General features: G+C 39.0%; 1 protein-coding gene across 3 annotated transcripts in view; it reads right to left on the bottom strand.

Moving 5' to 3' along the window:
• The window catches only part of LOC110092313 (serine/arginine-rich splicing factor SR34A), a 29,835-nt gene extending 17,004 nt beyond the window's left edge, over positions 1 to 12,831 (bottom strand). The window contains exons 1-11 of one of the 3 annotated variants that reach the window (XM_020816810.2): positions 12,676 to 12,816; positions 11,553 to 11,610; positions 11,354 to 11,437; positions 11,099 to 11,209; positions 9,874 to 9,939; positions 9,716 to 9,790; positions 9,495 to 9,615; positions 9,334 to 9,380; positions 9,194 to 9,251; positions 1,184 to 1,233; positions 1,052 to 1,108 (exon numbers count right to left, since the gene is read on the bottom strand). In XM_020816810.2, the coding sequence (XP_020672469.1) occupies positions 1,052 to 1,108; positions 1,184 to 1,233; positions 9,194 to 9,251; positions 9,334 to 9,380; positions 9,495 to 9,615; positions 9,716 to 9,790; positions 9,874 to 9,939; positions 11,099 to 11,209; positions 11,354 to 11,428 (660 nt within the window). In that variant the 5' untranslated portion in view covers positions 11,429 to 11,437; positions 11,553 to 11,610; positions 12,676 to 12,816. Of the gene's footprint in view, positions 1 to 1,051; positions 1,109 to 1,183; positions 1,234 to 9,193; positions 9,252 to 9,333; positions 9,381 to 9,494; positions 9,616 to 9,715; positions 9,791 to 9,873; positions 9,940 to 11,098; positions 11,210 to 11,353; positions 11,611 to 12,675 lie in introns of all 3 variants that reach the window. The other 2 variants (XM_020816811.2, XM_020816812.2) reach the window with 2 other exon arrangements.
• Positions 12,832 to 13,252: the final 421 nt, after the last annotated feature.

Raw genomic sequence — 13,252 nt, 5'->3', positions numbered from 1 at the left:
TAAAATGACAATACGAATCTTAATTTTTCTTGCAACCAGCTGAGAAAAGTCCATGAAGCAACATGAAAAATATCTTCCCACATAGGAAAGTAAAGTCTATATGGACCCATCACCTATCTAAAAATAGGTATACTTGATCACCCGAGGATAGAAGATTCATGATTGGATACTATACATTTTTTAGAAAGAAATCTCCTAATACTAAAATAACTTATTTTTTCAAGATTTAATGCTAAATATAAATTTAAATCCATTGTCTAGGGGGAATCTGTGAGCTTCTATACATTTAAATCATTTTAGAAATTTTATAAAACAAATGGAAAGGGTAACGGAATATACAACATGGTAATAAATATTCCATCAGCATTGCACGTAATCTAGTATAACATGATCATACCAGCATGTGGAGATAGATATGTATTTCATGAAAGAGAAACTAAGAAGTTCATTTATTTGCACTCCATGGGTGTCAACAAAAAATCAAAAAATTCTCACCAAATGACTCTACAACCTCATGTTCAAAAATATTCTAAGTAAATGTAGAATGATAGATTTATATCATTCAATTTGAAAAGGATTGTTCAATGACCGTGGAACCCAAAAATCAAGCAATCAAGGGATTCATGAGGATTGATCCTCTCTTATATCCCTTAGATTGTAATTCGTTGCCTCTTCCTCTTCTAGTTGCCGGACCACTCTTGCGGATTTTTTCCTGTTTTTTTTAATAACTTTGATTTATTTTCACTATAAATCTTTGGAGAATTATATAAATACTTACATGCTTTTCTACAATGCACATCCTTTATAAGATCAGCTTCAAACTATAGTCTATATAAAAATAATATATCACTTTAGTTAGTTTGCAGCTCATTCACATTATTATCACTTTATTACATGCATGCGGACCATTCCCTTTTTCTACTTTATTTATCATTTAAATCTTATTACAAGTAGTTTCATAGTAATTCAAAAAACGTACACTTCAGGTTGGAAGTCTAAGGTTAATGAAAAGGTTACTCAGTCAAAAACTTTATTTTAATAGTAGTCTCACCCGAATATAGGATTTTCCATAAGGATTTCTGAACTCAGTGTCATCAAGCTTGCGAATCTGTGAAAACAAAACGTAAAATATTACATCCAAACAGAAAAGTTCTTTAAAAAAGAAATCAAAGAGCAGGCTTACAGCATATTTCATATCCTCATAGTTAGTATAATCAACTAGGCCCATAGCTCCTGAAAATACATACAATGTGTAAAAACATTTAGAATCATAAAAAAGATGATTAAGAATGAAATTATCAAAAGAAGTGAATATGCATTAAAAAGCACCACAAGACAACAAAAAGTGTCCTCAGTTAAGAGCAATAGATGAAAAAAACCATTTTAATGTTGTCAATGATGCCAGTCTGCAGTGTATCTAAGACTTAGATGGAGATTCTTCATTCTGCCATAAGCTTCATGATAATAGTGTATTTTTATTGCTTACATGCAATAGACAGTCGAAAAAATAGGTATATATTTTGGCAGATAATGCCAGGCAGGTTTGATGTGGTACACACCGGAAGAAGCAGGCTCACAAGAATAATCAAAGAAGGCAAGAAAGCTAAGAAGGCGTCGGCCTTAGTTTGTATCTCATTAACTGCGTAGTTCATCTTCTCCAAGGAGAAGAAATACAAAACCAGGTCACTAAAAATGGCTCCTGCACAAAACAGATAGTGCCCGTCCTACTTACTAAAAACAGCAATGGAAAAGAAGGTGGCTGCGCCTCATCCAAAGGCTGCACTAACAGAAAACTAAAAGTTTTAAATAAAACTGAAAGCATTTAAATATAACGGTAACTAAGCGGACGGCTGAGATGGTCCGCACTATGGACGGCAGTGATGCTCCGCATCATTCTCCCCCTCCCTCAGAAGAATCCGAATCTGTTGATGAGAGATTCGTAGGAGCTTGATCAGGTGGATAATACTTAATCAAGTCGCCAATGTTAAATGTCGTGGAAGTGTTATACTGTTTTGGCAAATCAATCACATAGGCATTGGGGTTGATTTGTTTGATCACTGCAAATGGTCTGATTCTTCTCGGACTTAACTTCGACTGGTACGCCTGTGGAAATCGTTCCCGCCTCATCTTGATCATGACTAAATCCCCTGGTTTGAAAACTCTTGCGTGGCGACGACGATTAGCATCTTCCTCGTACTTCTTATTGGATTCGGTAAGCTTCTCGCGAACCTCCTGGAGCATCTGTGAGAACTGAGTGGCGAAATCCACAGCGGATTTGCTGGAACACTTGGGTAACACGGCCAGATCCACCGTGTGATTCGGTAGCTTCGTGTATACAATGCTGAAGGGACTCTTCCCGGTGGAGCGATTAGTCATGCTGTTATAGGCAAATTCGGCCTGTCCCAAGAGTTCATCCCAAAGTCGCGGGTGCTCCTGCACCACGCAACGGAGCATATTGCCTAGTGTCCGATTAATCACCTCCGTCTGTCCGTCCGTTTGCGGATGATATGCCGAGCTAAGTTTGATATCTGTCTGCAAACGTTTCCAAAGTTCCTTCCAAAAATGGCTGACGAACTTGACATCTCGGTCGGAAGTGAGACTCCGAGCAAGGCCGTGTAGGCGAACTACTTCAGCGAAGAAGATGCGGGCCACATTTAAAGCGTCGAAAGTTTTCTTACACGGCACAAAATGAGCCATTTTGGAGAAGCGATCAACGACCACCATAATGGAGTCGTTACCGCGCTTGGTACGGGGCAGACCCATCACAAAATCTAGGCTAAGGTCCTCCCAAATTGATTCCGGCGTTGGTAGTGGCAGGTATACGCCCGCAAGCTGACCGCCAGATTTATAACTTTGACATACCGGACACCTTTCTACGAATCGCATCACGTCACGATGCAAGTGCGGCAAAAAAAATCGTGATTGCAGTTGCATGTAGGTATTTCGTCTTCCTACATGAGCCGCCAGTCCACCGCAATGGACTTCCTTGATCAATTGAGGACGCCACGACGAGTCTGGAATGCAGAGTTGATTTAGTTTAAACAAAAATCCATGTCGAATAGAGAAATCCTTGTCTCCTTCTCCGCCTAGACAGTTTGCCCAGATTTTAGCAAAGTCCGGATCTGTATCGTATAAGTCTTTCAGGCACTCTAATCCAGTGATTTCCGTCTGCAATTGAACCAACAGCGCATTACGCCAACTGAGGGCATCGGCAACTACATTTTGAGCTCCTGATTTATGCTTCAGCACAAAAGAGAAACGCTGTAGGAACATCACCCACCTTGCGTGCATGCGATTAACATGCTTCTGATTGTTAATGAATTGTAAGGCTCGGTGATCACTGCATAGCACGAATTCTCGGTGAAGCAAATACGGCTCCCACTGCTTCAATGCTCGGACCACAGCATAGAGTTCCTGCTCGTAGACGCTCCATTTCTGCCGAGACGGACAGAGCTTTTCGCTAAAAAACTCAACCGGGCGCTTGTCTTGACTAAGTACTGCCCCAATTCCAATGCCGGAGGCGTCTGTATCCACATGAAAACATTTGTCGAAGTCAGGCAACGCCAAAACAAGGGCGGAGGAAAGAGCGAGCTTAATTTCTTCAAAACTTTGAGATTGTTCTGCTTCCCAGCTAAAGTGTTTTGACTTTAAACAGTTGGTAATTGGAGCCATCAACGAGCTGAAGTTCTTGATGAATCGCCGGTAGAAGTTGGCCAGTCCATGAAAGCTGCGCACTTCAGTGAAGGATTGAGGCACCGGCCAATTGGTAATGGCTTCAACCTTGCGTTTGTCTACTTCTATACCTGCGCCCGAAACAACAAATCCAAGAAAATAAACAGCTGAGGCAGCGATTTCACACTTACTTGGGTTCAGATACAATTGATTTTGTCGCAACACCAGGAAGATGTTCTCTAGATCGGACAAATGAGCTGCCATTGTAGCGCTATACACCAGAATGTCGTCAAAATACGCGACGCAGCAAATGTTGAGAAACGGCTTGAGGACATCAGTCATTAGCCGCATGAACGTCGAAGGCGCGTTGCACAGTCCAAATGGCATCACCCTCCATTCATATAATCCTTGGCGCGTCTTGAAGGCGATTTTCCATTCGTCCCCGGGCCGAATGAGGATTTGGTGGTATCCGCTGCGGAGGTCCAGCTTGGAGAACACTGTAGCTCCGGACAGTCTTTCCAGCAGCTCTTCGATCCGCGGAACAGGAAATCGAAACTTCACTGTGATTTTATTGATGGCCCGGCTGTCCATGCACATACGCCAGGAACCATCCTTCTTCGGGACGAGAAGGGCGGGAACAGCACACGGGCTCAAACTTGGCTGGATTAAATTGTTCCTTAGCAGTTCATCCACCAACTGTTGCAGAATTTGATGCTCCTTTGGGCTTAATCGATGGTGAGGCAAGTTCGGTAGAGTAGAACCGGGTACAAAATCAATCTGATGTTGTAAGTTGCGTAGAGGAGGCAGAGCAGACGTTCCTTCAGTGAGGAGGTCTTGAAATTTATCCAACAAGTGCTCTACACCTGATTGAACACTTAATTCGTGGTCTATTGTGGATTCTCGGAGAACTAAAGCAAATATTGGCGTGTCATCGGTCCAAGAGGATAACAGACCACTGCCCGTGACTACGTGCAAGGCAGGAGTAGCCACATCCGACTTGTCTCCTGACCCTGAAGACTGGGGCAAGAACCGGAGCCGTTTGCCCTTCCATTCCACGGCGTAAGTATTGGCTCTTCCGTCGTATACAGCCCCCACGTCGAATTGCCAAGGTCGCCCAAGTATAAGATGGCACACATCCATCTCTACAACATCACATAGTACCTCGCAAGTGTAATGCTTCCCGATGGAAAACTGCACCCGGCACGTTTCTGTCACCATAATTTCCATCCCTTTCTTCACCCAACTGATTTTATACGGTTGGGGATGTTTTGTTGTCTTTAATTTCAATGCTTGGACCACTGCACGAGAGATCACATTCTCCGTGCAACCGCTATCGATCAACAGATCGCAAACCTTGCCCATTAGGGTGCACTTGGTCTTGAAAATAGAATGTCTTTGTGACTGGCCTGACTTACGTGGTGCTAACAGTAATTTTTCCAGAATGCAGACCACTGGCTCACCTTCATCACCCACGACATCTTCAATATCTGTGTTTTGCTCATCGTCAACAAGAACTCCATCCTCGTCGGCTTCTCCATCCAATATCTGTAATTGCTGCCGGTTAGGACATTCATTCGACTTATGTCCTGGTTGAAAACATCTGAAGCATTTGAGTCCTTGTGGTCGCGGGTATGGATTCTCCCGAAAAGGATTTTTCGGCTTCACCGGAGCCCGTGGATCAGCACTTGGTTTTGCGGGGCTCGACGGTCCTCCCGTCTCAATGGCTGCAGGAGTTTTCCTGTTTGCAGTTCCAGGTAATTTGGAACTATCTTGGCCGCCTTCCACAAATGATCTTCTGTGAATATTGCTTCGCTGTTGTCTTCCCAACTGTAATTCTGCCTTAAGCGCAAAGTTAACAGCCTCCGATAATGACCACACAGAGCTCATTTCTAACTTGTCTTGAATTCCTTCCTTCAGTCCACCAATGTAACGCGCGACCAGTTGGTTCGTCGTTTCATTGAGGTCATTTCGAGCCGACAACCGGTAGAACTCTTCCGTATACTCGCTAACGGAACGCCCACCTTGAATGCAATGTTGGTATTTCAAATACAACATTTGCTCGAAATCAGTGGGGAGAAAATGCCCCCGAAGAAGTTGCTTCATTCGCGTCCAGCTCCTGACTGGACTGCGACCTTCCCGTCGACGAGACTGTAGCAATTGAGACCACCACGCGCCAGCACCTCCTCTGAGTCGGCAGGCCACATACTTGACCTGCTTCTCCGGTTCGATCTCCATGTAATCAAAGAAGTTCTCCACCGCATGTTCCCAATCTAAGTAATCTTCTATGTGTAGGCGACCATCAAAGAACGGTATATCCAGTTTAACTCGGAACTCACCTGAATGTCTGTCACGGCCCATGAAGCGACGGGGACGGCGTTCCATCGGATCCACATCTGAATCCGAGAAACCTTCTGGATTGAAAGTGATGCGTTCCTCGTCTGAATCCGAGAGTTCCGGAAGTAAAACCTGACGATGTCTTCGACGCATTGGAAGAACTCTATTTCCGTCCGTCGGCGTAACTGCCGGTTGTATTGGTCTCACCATTCTTGGCTGCACCTCACCAGTTCGCCCCAACGGTGGTTCACGCCGTAAAGCCGCAGCAAGGCGATCTACGGCCGCAGTAATGTCGTCCAATCTCTTCTCTACTCCAGCGTGCGCAGCCCAAAGTGCCTCCACGCTTCGGTCTTCCTCGCTCGTCGCACGCTTGCTGGACTCTGCCATCTTTCCAAGCCGCAGGCTCTGATACCAGGATGATGTGGTACACACCGGAAGAAGCAGGCTCACAAGAATAATCAAAGAAGGCAAGAAAGCTAAGAAGGCGTCGGCCTTAGTTTGTATCTCATTAACTGCGTAGTTCATCTTCTCCAAGGAGAAGAAATACAAAACCAGGTCACTAAAAATGGCTCCTGCACAAAACAGATAGTGCCCGTCCTACTTACTAAAAACAGCAATGGAAAAGAAGGTGGCTGCGCCTCATCCAAAGGCTGCACTAACAGAAAACTAAAAGTTTTAAATAAAACTGAAAGCATTTAAATATAACGGTAACTAAGCGGACGGCTGAGATGGTCCGCACTATGGACAGCAGTGATGCTCCGCATCAAGGTTACCCTACTTATATTTTTTTTTATGACTTTGCTGCGGTATCTTCAGGAAATTTTGCCACATATGGTACAAAAATGCATAATAAATAAAGTTCAATTTCAGGTTGACAGAACCAAGGCAAAGAACATGTCCGTCTTCATCTAAAGTAAAAGCAAAAAATTATTCAGCCATTATTACTTTAGTTTCTTACCTATTTGAACTGCCAAAACTTACAGAATGCAATAACAGAGAAAATATGGGGGAAAATGTCGCTACTTTTTAAGGGAAAATCCCGCAAAAGCTCCCCAATATTTAGGATCTTAGCTCAATCAAACTTTTGATACCTGCACTATGAGCTTGCACTTGGTCCTAGAGTTTTTCCTATCAACTTCAACTATGCCAAAGTTTATTGTGTTATTCCTTTATTTTTCTCCTCTGAACTATGCTCTTAGGTTGTATCATCATAAATATGCATTGGGTGTGTCACCTAACAGCATAAGGCAGAAATTTCATATATATCAACCTAAATATCAATTGCATCACGACCACTACTACTAAAGAGTCTTCACAACTACTTTGTCGAACCCAAAATAGCTTATTATAGTTAACCTAATGTTCACTTGACTGTTACTACTTCTGTGAGGTTCCTACAAGTTTATATATTCATTTATCATACCAGTATAAGGATTTAAAACGTTTATGTACATGCTGAAATTGGTCAAAAGAAGCTTAGGATAGTTAGTAGTCAATGAATTAGACTCATCTTATAAGAGAGAGCAAAGCTCATGATCTATATCCCTAGCTATACTAAATGTTAGCCTGATCATCTTCGCGAGTGCCATGAAATGAATACATAGCGAATGCATTTCTTTGATCTCAAAGTATGTGCAGCCAATACTTGTCTTACATCTTCCATCGACACGCTTGAAGTTTAGCTCCATGGAGGCATGGACTCAATTTTAATCCGCGATTATCCTCCAAATTGATGAATCACACTATTTGGGAGGTGCCAGTCAGCCCTTTTCCAAGAAATAGGACCCTTAAACACAAAATATCAAAACCAGATACACTAAATTATAGAGGATAGTAATAAGCCTTTAATTATGGCTCCTAAATAACCTTAAGATGTAAAAATTTGATAACTTATTTTCTAAATGTTACAAGAAAAATTATAAGCTTTTGAATACACAAAAAGAGATATTTCATAAATATATAACATTTGTGGCATTTCAATAGAATCTAACATCATACATTCTCACTTTTCAAACTCTCTCTTCAATCCACATGTATTAATGTTTTAACTACTTTGCTGTCAACTAACTTATAACTCAATGATTCACACAATAAAATGAATTATATATCAGGTGGCGTTCCATTGCAAGTCCCTCGAATATGATATAAATAAGGTTGGTCTCCCAACATGTAATCATTCCAAAGATCAAACATACAGTAAGTGCAGGCACCAATCCATATTAACTCATATAAGCAAGGTTGCTTCATTCAGCTCCTTGTATAGATAGGCCAGAACTAAACCACCAAAAGAGTAAGTAGAGAATAACCCCAAATCTTCAAACATTGGTTGGCATTGCAGGTAAATTTTAAAATAAGGCGTGTCTAGCTAACCATACATTTGATAACTTCATATAAGAATTCCAAGTGAAGTTCTATCCTAGCCATCTTAATTAAAAACAAATTTTAACAAGTGCTTTGCCCCATGTCAAATATGGCATTGATGTTAGGAACTAGGATCTACCGGATCATTGTATAATCTATTAAGCTCTAGGTACTCCAGCCCCAATATTTTGTCATAAAACTCAGCAAACAAAAATATGATAATTAAAGAAAAAATGTCTCAGAGTGGACATTATTATAAGCGCAAGAAAATTATTAAAGAGGTAATCAATTTCGTAGCACTAGAACTTTTTTTTTCTTAGCATTAGAACTACATCAATAGAAGTTCAGAAGTTAGGCATGAAATCATGATGATAAAATTTAGAGAACAAAACCTATTTTTGTTCAAGTAAATTAGCAAAAACTTTTCATTCATTTGTCATGCTCTAGGCATCAAACACTAAAACATGATAGAAAAAACCAATCTTAAAATAGATAGCTCGACTTCCATGTGCAATAAGTGATAACTTCGTACTCAAATTGGTAAAACTTTAAATTATGCTATGATAATAAAGATGGTTAGAGATATAAAAACTATCAAAGCCATCTGTTGTATAAAACACCAGTACAGATCCAAGAATTAATACATAGCTTCTGGCGTGCAAATTAGCTTACATGGAACATTGCAGTTCAAAATAATGTAAATAACATTTAAAAGAAAGATTCTTTGCCAACATAAATTGATGATATGTAAAGAGACTTATAGAAAAAATAATAATATAAATTGTGAATTTCCTAGATATATAGCATATTCAATAAAAGCACGTACTTTCACCATCTCTAAACACCTGGGCAAAACACACATCCCCAGCCTTTCTCATATGATCCTGATACAAAAAAAATAGTGATTTAAGTTCATGATTTAGGGAAAGGATAAAATTAATGCAGTTCGAGAAAAAATGTTCAAACCTTCAAATCTTGCCATGAAGCTGAAGAAGGTAATCCTCGGACCGCAACTAAAAAGATAAAAGTAGCGAGCATGAACAAAAATCTTGAAAATAGAGAACAACAAAGATACAAAGATACCAAATCAATCATGTTAAAATAAACTAAACCACCAAACAGCAAACCTCGGAATTCAGATCTGTGTGAGACCCCAAATTTGCCTGATCCTCCACCACCTCCACCACCATAGCGACTGCTTCGACTACTCGAAGATGAGTACCCTCTACCACCATGGGCAAGCTCAACCTAAGAATTATAAAATAAATGTGGAAGAATAATTCTAAATAATATAAATATATACAGGCATATGTCATAAGCTTAATGGCCAACAAAGATATAGGATTACCTTCAAATGTGAACCACCAAAATTATGTCCATCACGTCCCCTGATTGCATCCTCAGCATCCCGTGAACTTTCAAACTAGAAATGAACCATGTTGAAATATTAAGGAAAAAAAGTTAAAAGTAAAAAAATCCAGCAAATAACAGTTGAAAGGATCATACCTCCACAAAACAATAACCAGGTGGTCGAGGCGGATTCTTTAACTCAATTTTCACCACGCGGCCATACTGCAGCAATTACAATCAATAGTAAGATAACATTCAAAATTAATAGAAAACAATCCAACATTTAGTTCACAATAACACTAAATGTGTGAAGCTTTGGACTTGAACTTTTAAGTGTTATCGCATCAAAGACTAACATTGGCAAAATTTAACAATTTCAAAGGCAATGAAAAAAAATTAAATGTCATACCAACTTATTATCATTAATGGTGGATATTATTTAAGCATCAAAGAACAAATTTCTATTCGTGTATTTAACCATTACTGGTGGTTAACAATATTATAAGATCATTGTTAACATAATGTGCCAATTTGTCTACTTCAAATGCATTGCATGCCACATCAAAACTCCACTTTTCAACAGTTCAAATATGAAATTTCTCTAAGCATGCAAAAAAATAAGCCCCTTCACAATTCTCTTTCCTCAATTAATGAAGGCCCTGTTCCAAATCCAACATAACAATTTTTTAATATACCACTTGGGTTGCCAATAACTGACTAGTCTGTACTCAAAAAAGAGAAGGTAGTCATACAAATCTTCAAAAACATATCATCATTAGAATAACCAACAAGCAATAATTAATATCCACAATCCTATGACAATGAAATATTGCAACACCATCCATAACAATGTATTATTATTTGTTTGCAAACAATTTTAAATGAAATTAGTGCCCCCTCTCCTGTAGAAAGGGATATTTCTACAGGATTAACAATATTCCATAAATGTGTGTGTGCGTTGGGAGGGGGGGGGGACCTATTAAACATGAAAAGTCAGATGAAGTAATGAACTAGCTTAGCCCGACGCTTAAACAGGAAGACAATGGAAGCAGTTCACTCCTGCATTTAGCATGATTAGCTATAAATAAATAAAATAAAATATAGGGGAATATACGTGCTAACCAATGAGAAGCAACTTCCCAGTTTATACAATATTATAAATTTATTGCCATCATACTAGAATACACAAAACTTCTTGTGCATATTAACTCTTGAAATGCTAGAAATTAAACAGCATGATTAAGAATATGAGTTGCAAAACTGATAAATTTTAACTTCACCATGAATATGAATGCAAGATCCCCAAGTACAAAACAACAGAAAGAACTATAAATTAAATTTTAGTTGATAAGGTGCCAAAAGAGAAATAGGATTTTATAACCTTGTGAAACAAATCTTCAATTTCCCATTCACGGATATCCAAAGGAAGGTTGCCAACATATATAGTACGGCCTGCACGGCCACTCATCTCTGAATATGTATGTTTTATAACCTGTCAAAAAGAACAAGCTCTTGAAAATGATAACCACCTCTATATCTATTAGTAGATGATCATGTACTAGGATATTATAAGGTTTCATAATGTTATAAGCAAGCTTTGTTGCAGGAAACCAAAAGTCAAATCTATGAGGCAAACCAATAGAACAATCCTTGGTGTGCTCAGTGCTCCACAAGCTCCAATGGTGCATTTTCTCCAAAAAGCTCCATACATGTAAAAAAACTGACATAAATATTGACCCTTTCATTGCCTATGATTCAAGAGTAGAGCTCCAATCCTCTTTGTATTTAAGTATCAGCTCTACCAAATCATTTATAACTCCACACAGATTTCTCACCCTCCTCTAAAGCCCTAGGACCAGCTGCAAAGCTCCTATGTATCCCATCAGCATTTATCTATCATGAAGAAAGCATCCGTTACAGGATCAGTGATCTTGCCAAAACGTGCATGAACACACCTTAAAGAGGTTTCCAAGCAAAATTTCATGGAAACAGAGTGTGAAGTACAAAATTAAAATCTAAAAACTACCACAAATATTTTGGTTGTTTGGAAAGATGAAAGCATGACCTTCAAAAAGGATAGCATACGCAAACTAGTAAATAATTAAGGATTGCCCGCAAAAAAAATTCACAGATACAAACAAAATGAACAATAGAAAGAATCATAAAATTGGAAGAAATGCTAGATAAACTCAGTATGAAACACAACAAGAAAAATGACAAGAAAAAATAGGTGTAATGTGAACACATAGGCCAAACATGACAAGTTAAAGAATATTAGACGCATTTGCACTCAAAGCATCTTTAAGTGCTTCCATTTCCACAACATGCAACAATCAGCAAATGAAAATGCGCATAAGCTAACCACAATCAAGGACCTGTAATGAATAAACATCAAGAAAATACAATAAAATCAATCATTTCAAATGTGCAACCTACTCTATATAATATCTGGCCACTCCAATGTCAGTAAGAAAACAAGCTCTCAAAACATTCAGAAAACAAAAAAATAATCTCTTGCTACTAACGTTCGATTCTCAGTCCGTCACTATCTAAGAGACAAGAGTGACATATTACAATACGGCTTCTTCATTGAACCGTCAACCGTAATGGAGGAATTCCAAGAAGTCTCTACTTACCCCTACTCTCCTTTATATCTCCTAAAATAAACCCCTTAATCATTGCAACTGTTTAAGGAACCAGATCCTCTCTGAAATACAAAACACGAATGTGAAAAAATGCAATCATCATAAACCTTGGCCCGTTCCATCAAATTGTACTAGATAAAACCTCAACCAAAGAAGCCATTAACAATCACGTAAAAGACCATCTTCTTTGCAAGACGGAAGAACCTTACCATCTAATAGAGATTTGATTACCCCTGTTCCGCGGAGAAAACCAAGAGGAAATAACGGTGACTTCAAAAGAGCAAAAGCAGATTAAAAGGAAGGATATCTCTACCGTAAGGAAAAAAGATCGGCGAACTTGCTGCTCGCCTTGTGCGCGCCGACGTTAGGAACTAGGGTTTCAGCGCTCCTAGGTCCGACGTCGAGATTCGACTGCTTCAAGCCAACCGTGGAGATGCAAATGACCTTTCGAGGTTTCGGATATTTATAGACGTCTCAAGGTAAGTTAGACCGAGCTCTAGATTCAGAATGTGAGCCCATTGGGCTGACAAAAGACCGCTAAGGATTTCCCCAACACAACACATTCCACGTTTTTATATAGTCTTATGTATCCGACTAAAAAGCGAAAAAAAAAAAAAAGGGTAAGAAAGTAAATAAGTTTGTTGAAATTATTTAAAATAGTTTTATTTCACATGTACGAATAAAAATTTAAAAATAAAAAATTGATATTTTGAATATTTATTAACATTATCATTCTAAATTAAATTTATTAAATAATTATAATTATTAATTATTTTAATTAAGAATTAGAGAATTAGATTTTTTCTGTTAAAATCATAGTAACAAAAATATATAAATATAATTTTACAGAGGAGAGATACAATCAAAACGCGAGCTCAGAAATCAGTCAA

This window comes from Dendrobium catenatum, unplaced genomic scaffold (genome assembly GCF_001605985.2).
Source record: "Dendrobium catenatum unplaced genomic scaffold, ASM160598v2 fragScaff_scaffold_943, whole genome shotgun sequence".
NCBI lineage: Eukaryota > Viridiplantae > Streptophyta > Magnoliopsida > Asparagales > Orchidaceae > Dendrobium > Dendrobium catenatum.
The sequence above is the reverse complement of the archived record's forward strand: the minus strand, read 5'-3'. Positions and strand labels throughout refer to the sequence as shown.